General features: G+C 37.9%; 1 protein-coding gene across 1 annotated transcript in view; it reads right to left on the bottom strand.

Moving 5' to 3' along the window:
* Positions 1-1,905: 1,905 nt before the first annotated feature.
* The window catches only part of IPO5 (importin 5), a 39,325-nt gene continuing 22,299 nt past the window's right edge, over positions 1,906-18,931 (bottom strand). The window contains exons 11-26 of the mRNA XM_084500436.1: positions 18,416-18,540; positions 18,239-18,328; positions 17,977-18,150; positions 17,555-17,773; positions 16,764-16,847; positions 15,807-15,939; positions 15,586-15,707; positions 15,006-15,102; positions 14,345-14,517; positions 13,846-13,957; positions 13,210-13,265; positions 10,757-10,879; positions 9,894-10,113; positions 6,592-6,820; positions 4,935-5,076; positions 1,906-2,653 (exon numbers count right to left, since the gene is read on the bottom strand). Coding sequence (XP_084356562.1) covers positions 2,567-2,653; positions 4,935-5,076; positions 6,592-6,820; positions 9,894-10,113; positions 10,757-10,879; positions 13,210-13,265; positions 13,846-13,957; positions 14,345-14,517; positions 15,006-15,102; positions 15,586-15,707; positions 15,807-15,939; positions 16,764-16,847; positions 17,555-17,773; positions 17,977-18,150; positions 18,239-18,328; positions 18,416-18,540 — 2,186 coding nt within the window. The 3' untranslated portion in view covers positions 1,906-2,566. The remainder of the gene's footprint in view (positions 2,654-4,934; positions 5,077-6,591; positions 6,821-9,893; positions 10,114-10,756; positions 10,880-13,209; positions 13,266-13,845; positions 13,958-14,344; positions 14,518-15,005; positions 15,103-15,585; positions 15,708-15,806; positions 15,940-16,763; positions 16,848-17,554; positions 17,774-17,976; positions 18,151-18,238; positions 18,329-18,415; positions 18,541-18,931) is intronic.

The raw sequence follows: 18,931 nt of genomic DNA, 5'->3' as shown, positions 1-18,931 counted from the left end.
GCAGACTGCTGCTGTTGCACAGTGCTTGTTGTGCTTTCTCTTACCAAATGTGGTGGCTGAGTATTTTGATGAAGCACGGTCTGAATCTCTACATGAGAAAGATGGTTGATATAAAATTACGCCCCTTCCGCTATTGATAATCGCAGTTAGATTCCATCAAGCCCTTCCTAAGAGTGACTTTTTATTTATTGATTGCAGATACAGCGACTGTTGTACTACGTATTGTTTGGGCAACAGCACTTCACTGCTTGCAGAAGATGAAGAATGGTTGGTAGCTTAGGAAGTTTTGTATTCCTGTAAGCATCAACTAAGGGACTTGAAAAAAGTTAGAGATCTGGAGATTTTAAATTGGTTAAAAGTGAATTCAGAGTTTTTAAGGCTCAATGTGTTCAGAAAATGCTACAGAAGATTTGGATTACCCCGAACAAGTTCACTGGGGAGAGGCAAGATGAGACCTCTGCACTTCGAGGAACTGAAGCAGCGCTCTTCTGTTTGGTAACGTTATTGTTAACAAGGCAGAAGCATCTGCACAAAGCCGCCCTGCACTGCCTCCGGCACACAGAGCAACCCCAGCTCCTGGTTCTATCTGTTCCCCCTTATCTGGGCTGCAAGGAAAAACAGAATTGTTCCATCAGGAGAGCAGCTCTAACGTTTCCAGGAGAGACATCACAGGAAGAGACAGACAATGCTGCTTCAGGGATAAAAGCACACGTACTACAATTCCTCCACCTACTGTTAGTCCAAAGAAAGGAAAAGAAAATTTCTAAGCCTGAAGCTTTGAGGAACCAGTGCAAGACAAAACATTTTTTTCCCTGCAGTTAAGTGAAATTCAAACAATAATACTTTAAACAGGAAAAATCAAGGGTATGAAATAAGCTGATTTTTGTAGTATCAGTGCTTGAGATAAGTAACCTGACTTGATAGTTATCTCACAATATCCAAGCCTTTTGAATTCATTTTCCAGACATCTGAATGCTTGAACTTCGCAAATACAAGATTAAAAATATTTAACAAAGTGGGAACTGGACCAGTAGGTACTTTCTTGTGTTATTTCAACTACCTCTAAACAAACTACCATGTCAATCCATATGGCTAAGACAGTTTTAAGTCACAGAAATGTTTGGATATAACGATCTAGGATGGTTTTTGATACTCCTCATTCTGTGTTGTTTTATTCAAACAACTTTCAGAGGCAAAACTAAGCTTACTCTAATGAATTTATTACATGTAGTTTTCTACATTTTCTTGTTATGAAGAAAACTTGTACTTTCTTTTAAAATATCTGTGTATTTTAAGGGACTGTTGAGATTGACTTGAAAAACGCTGCAGTAAAAAACTGAAGCTTATAAAGATCAGCACATATACTAACATCTTGAAGGTAATATAAGCACAAAAACTTCACACTGACTTTTGTTAGAAATCAGATACTCTATGTTTATTTTAGCTTCATGTTAGCTGGTAAGTGGTGTATTGCTCTTGGAGTACTAAAAAAAAACCAACCCAAAATCCTGAAACAGTTTTTGATTCTTTCAGGTCAGGCTACCAATTCTATATCTGATTGCTTTAAATAAAATACATACTACTGTTATCACCGGGTTGCACATTTGCAGCTGGAACAACACTACATTTTATAAGTTATGAAATGCAATCGCATCTGAACATGATAAACATTAAGTCAAGATATGTAAGGTTACTGTCATAAAAGGAATGCAGTTAAGTTTCCATTCTACACACGTGGGTGAAAAATTTGTTAAAAAGTCAAGAAACAAAAAATGCATAAAATCTGTAATAGGCAACAATATACAAAGTTTCCAATATAAAATCATGACTTGTATAGTTTGTCACTTGCATCTTTTCACAAGAGGAAATTAAAAGAACCACACATCACTGGACTTCTACACAAGCTTCTTGTGTTTCAATGTCATTTATTGAGGAGTGAATGAGATACTGTCAGACATGCCAAAGAGACTTCACATTCAAGGGCTGGAAGCTGAACAGCTTTCCTCATTGAGTCACTGTACAAGTTGTTTTTTGGGAATCTGAAAGTGCGATCAATGAGGTCTTCATGCTCGATGTTTGTGTCTTCGGTTTTTCATCTTTTGATCTACTAACTTGTTGGGCAGAAGGGCACTTTCTACCCTACAAAGACTCACACTCCAATTAATACAATTAACACTAGATGTAGAGAAATGTTTATCTGTTATAACGTACATCTACTGCTGAATACAAGGTCTTAAAGCTGTTTCTTAATTCATTATGTCTAATGAGAAAATTCAACTTGTTTCCCTTTCACCATCATATGGATGGCTAATACCGTTAGAAAAATACTCTTCAGTGCTATTGTAGGGTTTACAGGAAACTTCTTCAGTGTTGTGGGATAGAAACCGATTTAAACACCGTTCGGAAAGAATGCTTCTTCCTGCTGCCACTGCCTGTAGGTTGCAGAAGTATGGCCTACACGCACTACAGTTCTGTTTTACTCAAAAAAAAGAAACAAAAGAAACCTAAACAATAGGGTAAACATTTATTTGGAGTTAGTTTTCTTGCAGATGATAATTAAGGCCCTTCAAGCAGAGTTCAGGAGCTCCTGTATGGCTGCCTGTTGATCTGCATTGAGCTGTGATATGCATTCTGTCCACAGTCCTCCAGATGTCTAGGGAAAAAAAGAAAGAAGAGAAGTTGTGTTTACGAAGGCTGACAAGCTTCTAAAGCACACACTAAGCTTTCACATGCTTAGAAAGCTCAACATTCACTGGGCTTATCCCTGTAACATACACATATGCCAAAGGACAGAGTGAAATCTTTGGTTTTATACACAGGTTCAATTAGAGATGCTGTGACATGCTCAATAGAGGCAAGTTGTGGTTAAGTAGCACCAGGAGTAATTGATTTGAAACTCCTGGGAACTCCCTGCAACTACCTGGGTCAAATTACAAATTGACTCTTCATTCTAACCATTTGCTCTGCCTTGCACTCAAGTTAAAAGATCAATGTTCAGGCAAAACTGAATTGTTTTTAAATACAAGATTATCTTTTAGGTACTGGTGCATCAATAATGCCTTGAGAGAAACTGAGCAGTGTGATTATAGCATGACTGTGTGTGTATGTGTAAAATTCTGCTGCAGACGCACTGGATTACTGTTTAGTGAGAAGAACAGCAAATTGCCTCCCACAGAGAATGCATACACCATTTATCCAGGTAAACGTAAACCCACACGCTCCTTTGTGTCAGAATACCTCGTGTGCTACCAGAGTCCTCTGCTGAGAGGCTAAGCTTTTAAAGTCACCAGCAGTAGGGGCTGGTGCTAATGGTACCAGAAAATCCTGAAAACTAAAAAAGGTTTGAAAAAAAGGTTTGGGTTATCAAAAGCACCTGAAACAACTTGCACCTTGGCTTAGAACAACAGTAACAGGAAAGAAAATGTTGCATGTGATTGGCTTTAGGTCAGCAGATTGTCCTTTGCAGTGATAGCAGTGATCTTTAAGTACAGTAAAATACAATAAAACAAGCTTTTAAAAATATGTTTGATATATTTTCAGCTATTGTAAGTGCCCTGTTCTCACACATTTAGAAAAATAAAAGTGGATACTAATTCTTTTGTGTTCTGTGAAGACAAAGTCCTCATGATTTTTTTTTTTTTATTTTTAGGTTTAGCTTGTTTTAAATAAGATTAGGCATTTTATACTCTCAGTGTACAGTGGAACACTGCAGAATTAAGTGTGCTCTTCCAGCACTCCTGAAATTTAAATTGATACTACACTGAAGTATTTCTGGCATGAGAACACCTAAGCACGAGGAAAAAAGTTCGCATCTAATTCCAGCTATGACTGTAATGTTACTCATGTCAGGTGCTGGCAATGGAACAGCTTACTCAGATGACTGGAGAAGAAAATCTTTTTTCTGCCTGCTGCTGCTTCGCAGATTCTAGGAGACTGTTAGCAACTATACAGCCTTCCAAATTCCTACCATGGTATAAACATTTACAGTGCTCTGCTGAAGTCAAATTATTGTGTGGGTAGATACAAGATAGGTAACAGTAAATAAACTACAATTCTTAAACAAAAAATTACCACCAAGAAAACCACCCATACCATGAGCTTTATGATTTGCTCCAAATCCCAGACACATTTGGTAGGCACACAACTTTGTATCATTAGGTGCTGCAACTGTCAAGCCAGCCCACCTGGTGGCACCTGGGCCTGGATCATATCTGTCCCATTTGCACTATCACCTACAACACTGCAGAAAAGTGCAGTGTGAATACAGAGAACGATGACATCCTCATCACCCAGCACCTTAAGTACTCCATGAAATACATTAAGTACAAATGAAGTGAGCTTTGAGGTGGTTCCCTGAACATAGGGAAGCATGGAACAGAAGCCTGTAGTAATGCTGGATTAGAGGGCAGTGGTAAAATTACTTGTAGTTTGCACTCATTCTCTAGCAAAGTTCCTAAGCCTCTGCTCTATTGGTAAGTCACCACAGGATGCTGGGGACCCTTACAGGAACCATGTGGCGGACCAAATTCTGCAGTAGAGTTCACTGATACACAGATAGGCAGATTCCTCTCCAGACTTCAATTTCTGACTCATAGAAGGAAATTAAAAGGAAAAAAAAGCCAAAAGCCAAAAACCTAATACTGGCTAGCATCTTAACCATCTAGTTGCATATATCTTAAGCCTATTTTTTTTCCAATTAACGGGGACCTGAAAAGTTTAGACAAAAAGACAAGCTTTATTCCTTTTCCAAGTGTAAATGTTACCAAGTTTTATCAGTCACAGTTCTAGGAATGTCCAAGGATATCCACAATCACTGCTTGAAGCATCATTCTCTCTCTAAGGAGACAAGGCTCTCAAAACTGATTTAATGGTTTGCTTAGATCCAAAAGCAGATCCTAAATGTTTTCTTAGGTGTGAAACAAACAAGTGTTTACCTGCACTTGGCGAACAACATTAGCCAATCGCTTGGTACAAGGATCTTCGTGTTTAATAGCTTCATGAATTTCACCATCCGCAATTATACTGAATATTCTGGGAAGGTTGGAGTTGTTGGGACCGAGGACAACCGGGTTGTTGCTGTTATGATCAAAATAGATATTACAAATAAATCAGTGCTTAACTAAAGAAGTTCGGTAAACATTTCAAATGTAGGTTGAGTCATTTTGAAATATCATATTCTTAAGCTGCTTGTTTACATTTCAGTTTCATTCAGCTTAGTAAGTAGGCATAGCTTTGTTGCCTGCAGACAGAATGTTCCCTCTCCTGTTAATGTTTAACCAGCTGATTCTTTAACCAGCCTACACTATCAGAAAGAAGTTCTGTACTTTATGGAGCTGTTGAGTTCCACGCAGATGGAACTGTAAGTAATGCGACAGAAATACCCTGCCTAAAAGGGCCTCTTTCTTTCCCTCTCAGTGCTGGAAGTGGGACGAGGTTGTATTACTGGTGTCAGGGAGCACCAGTGACTTCAGCTCTGCCAGCACTCTCACTGACAGCACAAGTAAACAGTTCTGAACCCTCTCTCCCAGCCAAGTGCTGGAGTAGAGGAGTGCTGGCAACCAGAGATCTGGGTGGAAAACATGTTCCACTTCCAGCCCTGCCACCTACCACTGCTAGAACACAGGGGCTGTGAATGCAGAAGTACGTAACAAGGCAGAGCCATCTGCACAGAGCTGGGGACAAGAGCAATGTGCTCATAGTAGAACTCTCAATTTCTGTACGTGTGTGCATACGTCAGTATTATGCTATCTCAATACAACTGAGGTATTATCAGTATAGAGCCTTCAGTTACCATCACCCATTTCCAGATACTACCTTAATAAAGCACCAACAGATACACAGTAATAATTAACACAGCTTTCCTACAGTCTTTCCTATTTAGTGACTTACTTTCTACTTTTCCAGTAAGACATAATAATTAGCATCAGCCAATAGCTAGAACATGACTACTATATAATGATTCAGAAGCTGAAATTCCTGTACACAGTTACCAAGTGCAACTTGCACCTGCACCAGAAATCCCTGCCCTCCATCCCTGACCTGCAGGAGGAAGCACAAATCTAAAGAACAAGCTTTGGGACAAGATGCTTTGAACAGTAACTGAAATTACTACACACTTCAGGGAGACGCTCCATCATGAAATTATCTATTATTTCTCTACTTCACACTTTGTTGATACTCAATATCAAAAAGGTGCAAAGCTCTTTTAAAAGGTTATGAAAACAAGACTGCAAGTGCATACATGCTGTTCCTGAGTAAAAACACCTGGGCAGTGCTGAGAGTATCAAGAGTATCAAGAGTACAAGCAGAGTATCAAGAGTTTGCCTGAAACTTTCATCAGAAGTTCCCAGCTGATATGCTCCCATCATGTACATATAAAGCTGCCAGGATTTTTTTCAAGACATGTTAGGATGAGAACAGTGACTGTTTATAGAACAGTAATAACACACTGGAAGGCTCGGTTACGACTTTGTAAATTATCTTCTCTAACGTGTTCATAGGTTAATCTGACAGCTTCTCAGTTTTAGAAAATGAATGCAAACAACCTGCAAACAAGCTTGTTTTCTGCTTAACGTCAAGAGTTCACCTTACCTCTCAATTAAGTCACACAGATAATTGAAAGTATGAACAGCTTCTTCTTTATCTTCATGAAGCGGAAGCCATGATAACCAGTGTGGCAGAACTTCTTCAACATTTACACAGTCTGGCTTGAATTTCATTATCTTTCCTACAGCTGAAATGCAGTTCTCTGTTGCGTTGACATTCTCTTTGGTTTTGGCATCTGGTGACTGAATGACTCTCACCAGCAAAGGAAGCGCTTCTAATTGTTAAACAAACAAAAGAATAAAATTTAATGCACAAATGCACAATCAAGTTATATTTCATCAACATCACAAATTCCACAAGATAATTGCATATATTACAAAAGGTGTATGAACTAGGTTGTAGTGTTTTTTTTTTTGTCACCCAAGCACCAAAATCCAGCTGTCCCAATGCTCTGCTGCTGCCCTGTTACTCCAGTCATGCCAATGACCCCCTGCTTTTAGGTTCTTCCCTTGCTTTGCTTTACAAAAGCAAAAGAAAAAACCTTCAGTCTCTCAGCTGTACTTGCACAACCTACAGGACATTGTAATTTATGGTTAAAAGACAGATTAAACAGACATTTGTTATCTAACAGCTTTTATAAACATAGATGATGAAAACCACTAGAACAGTGACATTCACTTTAATTTGGACTGCAGTACATGTACACAGCGCCTGCCTGCTGTACACCTATTGCATGTGCATACACACACACAAATATATGAACATACATTTTATGTCCCTATTCCACCCCCCATCACTCCCAAAAAGAAGTGCACAAGGAAAAGCTCATAAAACTAATCTCATCTGGTGAATCCACCTGGCATGGTTTAGGTCGCAAAAATCAAACTTCACAGAAAAATACCCATTTTCTCACAAGGTTAATAACAATTTATTTAAAATAGTGGGTAACCACATACATACTTCTAATGAGCATTCACATCACATTTTTAGTTACTTCTGTAGCTTCACGCAGCCTTCATGCAGCCTTCAGAAGCACCCTAAAAGCAGGAAGGGCTGTCCCTGTGTTCTGCTAAAAATACAGTCCTAAACCTGTAAAATGCTAAACCAGCACAGAAAACAGGTTGTGGAATCGTGCAGAAGGCACACTTCAAAATAACTCCAATTACTGAAGAGTGAGATCTCACACTACTTGATTTTCATCAGTAAGCTTTGCAGCTAAGTAATACACTGTGACACTTTGGTATACTGCCCTTACTGAATTTGATTTAAGAATCAAATTCTGGAGAAATATGATCAATCCTAGAGCTAGAAGGGGATACTCTTATGGGGTTGGTTATTACAGAACCACAGCAACATTGGTCAGTAGAACCTGTGTACTGAATGCAGGATAACAGGACTTCTCTGTAAAGCAGAGCTTGTTCCACAGAAGTCCGCAATGTCCAGACAAACTGAATCTGCATTTTACACCTCAGGCTATCATGACTACTGTAGCTAAAACTCATCTGCATTTCCCCACGCTGCTCTGTAGTAATGGATGACTGTGTGTAGGTATGTGTCTTTGCAGCCCTAAGATTAGTAAGGCACCCAAATCAGCATCATCTTCTCCCTGCAATTTAGGAGACTTTTCTTTTTTCCTGTCTAGAAAACAGATCTATTCTCACATAGACTTTACAGTACATAATAATAATAAAAAAAAAAGTCAAACCAAACAACCCCCCAAAATACCCCACCACCTTTTAACTATAAAAGAACATCTTCTATAATCGTTTTTTGTAAAGACTGTTTACGCTGTCATCTTACTCCACCAAAAGTCTTGAGGCCACTAATATGAAGAAACACACGTGTTTGATTAATGCAGTATTCACACAAAGTAGCTGATTATATCCTTCTACCAACATAAGAATCACAGTGTGGCTCAGGTCGGAAGTGACATCTGAAGATCAGAGATTGAGACCCCACAAACTCTCTGGGCTACCTGTTCCAGTGCTCTGTCACCCTCTCAGTGAAGTGCCCCCTCCTATTCAGCTGGAACCTCCTGTGCTTCAGTTTGTGGCCATTGCCTCTCATCCTGTCACTGGGCACAACTGAAAAGAGACCAGCTCCATCCTTTTGACACCCTCCCCTCAGATATTTATACACACTGATGAGGTCTCCCCTCAGTCTTCTCTTTTCCAGGCTAAAGAGGCCCAGCTCTCTCAGCCTGTTCTCATACCACAGGTGCTCCAATCCTCTGATCATCTTCATAGACCTCCTCTGGACTCACTCCAGTAGCTCCATGTCCCTCTTGTACTGTGGAGCCCAGAACTGGACACAGTACTCCAGGTGTGGCCTCACCAGGGCTGAGTAGAGGGGGAGGATCACCTCCCACTCTTCCAAACGCACCCCAGGTTACCTTCTTGGCCACAAGGGCACATTGCTGACTCATGGCCAGCCTGCTGTCCACCAGGATTCCCAGGTCCCTCTCTGCAGAGCTGCACTCCAGCAGGACACCCCCAGCCTGTACTGGTGCTTGGGGTCATTCCTCCCTAGGGGCAGGACCCTGCACTTGCCCTTGTTGAACTTCACAAGGTTAGAAGCAAGAAATAGGAGCAACGTTGACAGTCCCATAAATTGTAACCTCGTAAACTTATTTCTTTTCCCCCTCAGCTACTTGATTCGTTGTAGTTTTCCGCCCTTTAACCTTACTTATTTGTTCTTTACTAACTCTATTTTTAATCCTTTGTTTCACCATAAAGTAGCTCCTGCATTTACAAGTTCCAGAGATTCCTATCTTTTTTCATCTGAGTGTCAGAAATATCCAAATTGAAATTGGCTTTTTCTGAACTCTCGGTTTTTACATACTGCTGCAAAGTTGCAACAAAACAATATGCTAGCACCATAATTATAACCTAATTTCTTTACTGATTAATATAAGAGCTCACAAACATGATGTTTTCAGAGAAGACCGTAAAACCTATGGTGTAGGTAGCTTCTCATGCCATGGATTTAGTTTGTTCTAATCACAGCACATCATCTATTAAAATAAATCACAAAGTTCTTTTACGTACAATTGTATCTAAAATACTTTTGCGATGCCTGCTAATAAGCTGTATGCTGTAAAATAAAAAGGTTATTTTATCTCAACATCCAACTAAAGGCGAAGGCAGGTGTCTAGGCTTAGTCAGGACTTGTTTGTCCAAATACGAAGAAAAGGACCAAAGTTGTTAGAAGGTTTAAAGTTGGCCAAGGTAAAGTCTAATGAATGACGAGTAAAATGAGACTTCAACAGCTGAAAAAATACACCACCAAAAAAACCACCACCAAAACTCCAAAATGAGAACAGTTCTGACTTCAGTGAACACACGTACCTGTGCAAAAAGGCCGATAGCTGTCCCCACCAAATTGTGCCATAACTCCAACACCGTAGGCAGCTGCTTGCCTAACCTCCGGGCTGTTATCACATATTGACTGTAGCATTGGCCTCAGGAAGTATTCAGCGTACTTGAAGGAAGAGGGGCTGCAGTGCTCCACGATGTCGTCAAAAATGCACAGCCCCCACTGCCTATCCGGCCATGGCCTCTGCGGACACTGCAGCAAAAACAGGTAATATTGAAGCCACCTTAAAATAAGTAGTTTTGTACATTCAATGATTCTATCAACAAAACAATCAGTGTTATAGTAACAGTGGTCTAGCATTTTTGTTAAATTCTTCCTGGATTAATATTAATTCTACAAACACATCAATTTCTATAGTGGTAGTTGCAACAGTATCGTAAACGTAATAAAATCCAGGTGAACACTTGAGCTAATTAAAAGAATAATAGTTTATGCTAAATCCTTTACCTGTATTTCATGCTCCATTACCTATTCCGTTCTCAATTTTTCCCAATAGTCTGCCATGGTTTTTTTTTGTCTCCCTTCCTAAAATCCCTTTTAGACAGTATCAGACATTCCCAGGAAAATCAAACTTCTAAAACTAGTTGTGTCAAAGATCCTAGATCTTGCAACACAGAGATTATAACTATCATAGCAGGGCATTTTTTTAAAAAAAGCATGGTGTGACTTCGTATTAGACCCGGACTAAACCTTGAAATGCCTCTATTTTGTAAAACAACTGCTACATTCTATCTACCAAGTTCTGAGATGCCAGCATGGAATACCTACTACTGCACATTCAGGAGAAACAAACAAGTGACAAAAAAGACAGTAAAAAAGACAATTAGGTACTTACAATTAAGTTGACAATTAGTGGAAGTAGCCTTTCAAACCACGGTAACACCTTCTCTTTATAACTGCTGAATATTGAGTGCAAAATGTCGGATACTTTAGTCAAAATATAAACGTCACTGTCATCCTGATAGGAAAAGGATACAACTCACATTGAGACTAATGATCTTTAAAATACCAGAAAATCACATGAAACCCTAAGGTCTCTAAACTAATAGAAGAAAGCTGTTTAATGATGTGGTTTTGTAAGGAGTCTTTTTAAATCCAGTATTTTGAACTCGTGCTTTAAGGTTAAAGTGCACTGCTATTTAACTTAAGAGCATCCAATCACCTAAGACTCGTAGGTTTCTCTCAGGGATAGAAAAGTTTTAAGACAAATGCTTCAGTGGATTCTCTTTACAGAAAAGGGAAGGCCCTTTTCCTCTTCTGGAGCTTACATATATTGGAAAAGCTTTTATTGAAAAGTAAACAGATTATTGCCTTTGTGCTAGAACGTGGCAAAAATATGAAGAGTATTTATCTTCTCCTCTTATCCTTTAACTTCATTTTTCACCTTGCCTAATTAATGAATCAAAGCGGTGAAGTAAACATTCATTGCACAGATTCAGCTATCAACTCACATCATATTTGCAAGTGAGGACTGCAACCCTAGACATGCTTGTGCTGGGAAAACCATTTGACTTTGTTCTGTTGTACTCCGCATGGTTCCCTTAATCAGTTTATCCTTTCACGGGCAGGGAAAACAGAACACAGGTAGTTTCTGGTCCCTAGTGAGAAACTACTAACTATTTCTCATGCAACAGGCAGCCTGCCACAACATGATATTTAAACTCTCACTGTTTAGCCAACTTCTGCATTGCCAAGGCATAATTTAAGCAGTAACTCTGGAACACATGCACAAATGAAAATAGAGAAAAAACTGCTGCAGCTCAGCACATCACGAGGTCCATCTGGCCTGGTATGGAATTAAAAAATTATTTATTTTACTAATAGCCAATAACAGATGCATAGGGATACAGATACATGTATGTTTGCGTGATGTATTATGCCTCCTCCTACTCCACATCAGATCAAAAAAATAGTTATTGCCTAAGCCAGAGCTGTATCTGGATATTTGATTGACATTACTGTTTCAGTATCTATCTTTCCTGACTTCTGTCGTTGTCTTTATGTACCCCTTAATATTTGTGCTGCCTTAAGGTAAGTGCTTACGTACACATATTCTGGGACTAAAGATGTATATCCAAATGTTGCTCATTACTACGTGTTAATTCTGTCCATATGGCAAGTGACATTCTGGTCCTACGCCTACTTTCACAAAGCAACACAGACAAGTCCTCCTTGCAATCTTTAAAAAAAGATCAAATATGAATTAAAGCATTTTTAAAAATGCCTTGCAACTCTGCAGAGTATGGATACCGCTTCTCTGAAATGGTTCTGTTTGCTAGCATTTTCTCTCCTTATCGCTATGGAGTGACAGTTAAGAAAAAAAGACTAAACACTACAAATAAGAAAAGGAGAAAAAAATCAGGAAAGGCTTTTGATTCAAGACTTGAACTGGGGGCTTTTTGTTGGTTTTGATCCCAAGCAGTATGCAGTTGCCAGAATTCTATCCTTTTAAATGCAAGCCTAAAATTCCCAAAGGAAGAGGGCACAAGAAATGCATTATTTAAGAATGCATTTGCATACAGGTACCTAATTTGTTAGGGTATATTCTAGAGTCTGCAAACAGTGTAAATTCAGATAGTCAAGCCTCATAATCTAATTATGCATCACGTGGAAAAATTTTCTTAAATTTACTGAGTATCCTGTGTCTCATTATACACAGTGGTGACTTACTCTTTATTAATCTCTCCATACTAATGATGATTTAACAGAACTATTGTGTCTTTTCTAGAGTCACCTCTACTTCAAACTAAAGTCAACTCTGTATCTTAGCAGATAAATAATTTTGGTATTCTCTCCTAAGCAAACAATATGCCACCTGTTCATTCTGTCGTCCTCCCGTGATACTATTTTAAGGCTAACCCTTTTTCAGACAGGCTCCTGATCTCATGTGTCAGAGATCTAGCTCAAAGATTAAGAGCCACCTAGGTAATTAGGCACAAAGGAAAATAAGTCGGCAAGCACGGGCCTTGGATTCTCACAACAGCATTTGAGAGCAAACTACTTAAGAAAAAGTTATCTGAGAAGAATTGCTTGAGAGGATGAAGGAAGTGAGAAGCTAGATCCTGAAATTTTTCTTTCAGTATACTGGACAAGGAAACCTTTGGTGCTTTCTAACTCACACGCACAGCATGACCCATTTCTTGAAGGAATATGACAACAGTGCATTCCCCCAGGAAGAAATAATTCTGAGAGCAGACATTATACTTTAACTGAATTGCATGTCTTATCTGTGTAATGCATTTCCATCCTGGTACTTTATGAGGGGAAAAGCTTCCCAAACCAACTTACTTCATCTTGTAATGACTCTTCAACTTGTTCATCATAGTCTTCATCTTGTCTTTTCACTAAATTAAAAAGAAAAGATATGTTAAACAACTAGATTGCTGCATATGCTTAAGAAGCCTGTGAAAGGAAAAATAGATTCGGAAACAAATTTAGAAAACAGTAAACACTATCTGAAGATGCAACAGGAATTTCCTGTCTTTATGAAACTTTGAAGAGCTTTCACAGAAAAACAAATACACTGATATGCCCCAGACCAGTAACATGTAAAAGAACATGAAACCTGTTCACAAGGACAAGAAAGCGTATAGAAATAAGACACCACTGTTGCTTTAAAATTGCAAAGTCTTCAGATGAAAAGACACAAGTGATAACACCACAGACAAGTGCCATCTTCAGGTAATCTGTCCATCAAGTTTTGATTAATCTACTACAGTATTTCTGCAAATTACACTATCTGCTTTCTCCCAGAGCTTACACATGTAATTCAGTGGATTTTGTTGTTTCAAAGTCCAACTGCCTTGTATAAATACACAAGTTAAAGAAATCCCAACTAAGCATTTTTGTGTTCAGAAATTAGAAATTCTGCTTTAAAGAACAGCTACTATGACTCCACATCAACAGAAATGTATGCGGACCTACCCTGTCTTAATTCTTGATTTTTAAAGTGCTCTTCTAGTTTTCCTTTTAATATTCCTCCAAGTTCTTCAAAATGTTCATTGTTAAGGCATCCGTCTCCCATTACCTCAATGCACTAGTGAAAGAAAATGATCAGTTTTTCAGATTTAAGGTACCTGAGCAGTCTCAATGAAATCTAAAACATGCAGAGAATATTAATGCACGCTAAGTGATCATTAGCAGAAATAACATTAGTAGAGCTTTCACGCTGGGATCAATTCTCAAATTAATCAAGTAAGGCACAGTATCACTGCACATTTCACCCACATTGTTCAAGTGGTTTGTGATTAAAATAAACAACCCTGGTATTTATTTTAGGTTAATACCTTATTTATCCCACCCCCCCTTTCCTCCCTGCCCAAACATTCGAAATCCCAATGTACAGCTAGAAAAATCAGAGCAAAAATGCACCTTGAAAAGCTATCAACAGTATTGCCACATAATTGGTAAGGAAAAGAGTTACCTTTGCAAAAGAATGCATTATTTCTGAGAGAACATCTGAATCTGGTTCCGTCCCAATCGCCTTGATGAGCGCATCACACATGAAGTGCCACATCTGTGTGAGGTACTCTGGCCCACGAACTCTAGCACATTCAAGAAGGAGGGGCATCGACTCTGCTGCTGCCACTCGAACACGTTTTATTATTAAGGAAATGAAACGATCAAGGCCAACATTAAGCCTTAGAATGCAAGCACTACTCACCATAATGACATTAGTTTCCTACTTGAAATTGATTTTTTATTACACTCTAATGCGTTTAATTTCTTAATTACATACATATTAAGATTATTAAAAAATTAAACTGTTTGCTATTTAGACGTTGTTTCAAGCCTATTTCAAACAGAAAAGCTATTCAAGTTGCCTCAGTTTGTTGACACAAAGAACACTTTCTGTACTGTTTGCTTTCAAAGTTACAGATAAGCTTACTTGAAAGAAACTAGGGGGATAGCTAGAATTTGTTTCCTAAAGGCATATGTAAACCAACATTTCCTCTCCCAAATCTGCTATAAAGCAACAGAATATTCTAACACTAACACTTTCAATTAATTTAGGCAATAGTAACCAAGACTGATTCTTCCAAACTATGTTTCCATTTTCACAGTCAAATTCATTAATAGGATATCATCGTGGAAATAGAACTTCAGTAAGGGAACCATCAGCTTCACAACTTGTTCTGTGTACTCCACAAACCCTTCCTTTAGCTCTTTTGCATAGCAAACCTGAAACATAAAATATTGAGGCGTCACCTTTAACGGAAAATACCTTTACTAACATTTTTAAATTACAGAATGGGAAGAAAGATAGTTAAAAGACTGGAATTTAACGTGCAATAATCTACTTACTTATCCCCTCAACTGTGGCAGTTTAAGAAACCCTAATAGCAACATCATTTCTCACTCTTAAAGCATGTTTTAATAAAAACAATTCAGAAACATCAGTATTTGCAAAAAAAAAAAAAAGTAAAATTCTTTAACTTTTTCAATTCTGTAAAAACTCTGCTAACACTTGCTATTCAACCAGAAACTCTAACAATATCTTTAACCAAGTAAACAGAATAATTAATGCCTGAAATCCAAACTCACTGTCACCAAAAAGAAAAAACTCTTTAATTCAATACCATTGAGAATATTTGTTACAGATTTTGGTTTCAAGACTTGATTGTCCAGGAATACACAGGTCACCAAGACCACCCTATTACTCACCAGCATCTGGCAAGCGGTTGCTTTTTCTTCAAGGCCTGCAGTTTTAATTCCAAAACTCTGTTGATCTCCTAGGTTTACAAATTCCCAACCATCATCATCACTCATATTCTCCATATCTTGTGCTGTTATTAAAAAAAAAAAAAAAAAGGAATTAAAAAATCTTAAAATTATATGACATTTCTTTCAGTGTTTTTCAAGTCAAGCATTAGCTTAAAACTTACTGTCTAAGAGAGCTACTTCAGGTTTAATGGATGCAGTCTTCATTAAAGGTCCCATTACAACAGGAAGGTACTGCTGAAATTCCTTTCCAAGAATTTTACACATCCTGGCCCATGCTGAGATCATGTAAGAGATCTGTAAGAAAGAATACAGTCAGAATTTTCACGTCCTACTTTTTATTTTAATGCATATTTAAAAGGATATCATAAAAGAAGAACATTATACAACAGGACTTCTTTTTTGAGAATGTTGGCAGTGCATAAAATGTATTTCAAAGAGAAGACTAAGAAAAACAAATTCAATATGCAAGCCATGTAAAAATTAAACTTCAAAAGAACTCTCCCCCAAGACTATATTCATAACAACGCATTGACAGTATCTCTTATCATAGATGCTATACATGTTAAAATATGGCAGTATAAGATGTACTGGTAAGGCAATCATGACTGTCATCAAAAGAATTTCTCTCTGAAACGAATAATTTCCTGAATTTAAATGATGCTGCTGAACCTCATCCCTGAAGATAGCAAACAGAGCACAAGACTGTAATACTGTGGTTTAAGTGGATTTCTTTTTAGCAGTTGCACAAATCAAAATAGTTCTTTGCTCTTTTGGACAGCTGCCTAATGAAACTTGTGGAACTATTCATAAGAAGGTGGCAGGAAGTGAATAAGTCATACAATGCCAAATAAAGTAGTAGCTAATAGACAGGGAATGATTGCTCACATGCTGAAGTCTCCTCACGAAATATAATCCCTGGAAGTCTGACATCCTATACACAATTCTGTGAAAGATTCTAAGGACCTCTCAGGGCAGTGAATATTAAGTTTTCTAAGATGTGATGAACAGTTAGCCTGAAGCTGTAACTACTTTTTTTCCCCCTTTAAGGAATATCATATTGCAAAGAACACTAAATATAAACCACAAAATATGCACTATAGAAGAGAATTTTAACATACCTGTGGATCATCATCTTCTAGATCACTGAAGTCTGTCTGTGTCTTCAGCAACAGCTGCATTACATCCGATGCATCTTGCATAAACTAGATGTGGGAAAAAGTGGTGTTGAAGGCAAATTAAAAAGGTACTTGCCTGAATCTTAACACCAAACAATTTAAGGGAGTGTTTATGTCCAACACACTATCAAGACAAGCTAAACCTTGAAATAGACTGAAATGAAGATACAAGTAAAAACCATTTTTCCTGGAAGCATCACCAAGTGATTCTAGTCTTAAGCTTCACTGTATTGGCACTTTTACAGATATGCATTTTAACCAGTGTATCAACACCAAAAAAAACCCCGCCAAATACATCAAGCATCATGACAAATTACTACTACCAGTTCTACAGTTCTATTACAAGCACATCCAAACTTTTCAAGGAATCTGCCTGTAAAAACAAATAAATTCTTATGCTGAGCTTCCTTTTAACTATATAGATTTTCGCCACTATTATGAGCCTACTTAAACGAGTTGCTCCAGTATGACTCTTAAAACAAAAAGAAAACACATTTTCAACATTGTCCAATAAAACAAGAATAACTTAAGTTGATATATTTCTGTAAGATTCACTTCTGAATTTGTGAATCTGAACAGAAAGACCATTACCACAGAATAAAACAGGAATGCAAACATGGAAAGCAGCAACAACATAACTGTATGTTTAACAAGTAATCATGTCAATTCAAAGCGAACATCACAAAAAAACACAGCTGTTTTAAAATACATTAATACAATAGATAAGATCTTACCTTTTCTTTCCCAACAGCAAGACCAATTAGGCTGATGCATTCAATAGTTTTTCCTCGTAAAAGTCTTAGCTCCTTCTGAACAGCATTCTCAACAATGTGCTTTAAAGAAGTCATAAATAAGTCATAGTAGGGAACAAACTTCTCCTCTGCTGTATCTGCAACCGATGCGATTGAAGTCACAACTTGCTCCAAAACTAGCTTAGTGCCTTTCTGTATCAACTTGAAGAGAGGAAGAATAAGGTGTTATATTTCATTAAAATAGGTGCTTTAAAAAGCATGCAAAATCTTAAAAATGTGCTCTTGTATGTATCCCATTCTTGTCAGCTTATAATACCAGCAGATCTACCTACTGGTTTACATCAGATGTCATAGTTCAGCTATTCTACATATGTGAGCGATTACTTTTGTTCAGTGTATTATACCTCTTGCAATTTTATCACCATAGTGGAATGAAGATGTTTCACTAGATTATCCAAATACGGAATAAGCAGTGACTTGGGACAGTCTTCAGTGAAGTTTATGAGTGCTGCAGCTGCATGGGCTTGAACACGCTGGTTGCCTTGATCCTCCATGGTTTGCAGAAGAGCTGCTATCACCTGAAAAAGAAAATGTTTAGTTTTAGAAAAACATGTTTCTGGATGGGACAAGATTTTACCTTTTTTTTGGTACTGTTCTACTACTTGCCTTCTCGTGAAATTTCTTTTGAAAGCCAGGTGCAAAGTCAGTTGCCATTTGTCCAATAGCATTGCAAGCAGCATATCTCACTCTTGGATGCTGAAAAAACATTACCCTCAAATGGTTAAGTAGTAGTCATAAGAGCAGAAATGAAAATGTTTGGAAATAATTAAGTATTAGACTCACAGGATCCTGAAGGAACAGCAAAACGAAATTTACTATCTCATTTAAAATTCCCTCCATCTGTTGGTGGCAACCTTCTCCAATGGCTGAGAGCGCCATCAAGCCAGCGTGCCTATATTTCCAGTCAGCTACAGAAGATTGAAAAAATAATTATTATTCATTTTGGAAACCACAGAGCACCCCAAAGACTAATTAAAAAAAGTGATGGGGGAAGAATAGGTAAGAAGGGAAACTAATGCATCAAATTTTTGTTAAATACTTTTTGATTTTCCTTATCAATGCTTTCAGTGATGCACAAAAATCGGAGTATCTAATCCAGGCCAAATCTATACCCCAAAAAATGATTTTTAAACTGGAGATACAAGCATGTAAATAGTACTAACATCTGGGGATTGCGTTTTTCTTAAATGAGCTAACCAGGGAAGCTTTTTTTCCCCCGTGTCAGAACAGCCTAATAACATTAGAAGAGTCACGCTACTCTGTTCACAACATAAAACTTCCCTTACTGGAAAACCATTC

The sequence above is a fragment of the Aythya ferina genome, assembly GCF_964211825.1.
Source record: "Aythya ferina genome assembly, chromosome: 1".
Lineage (NCBI taxonomy): Eukaryota > Metazoa > Chordata > Aves > Anseriformes > Anatidae > Aythya > Aythya ferina.
Note: the sequence above shows the minus strand (reverse complement) of the source record. Positions and strands in the feature narration are given on the sequence as shown.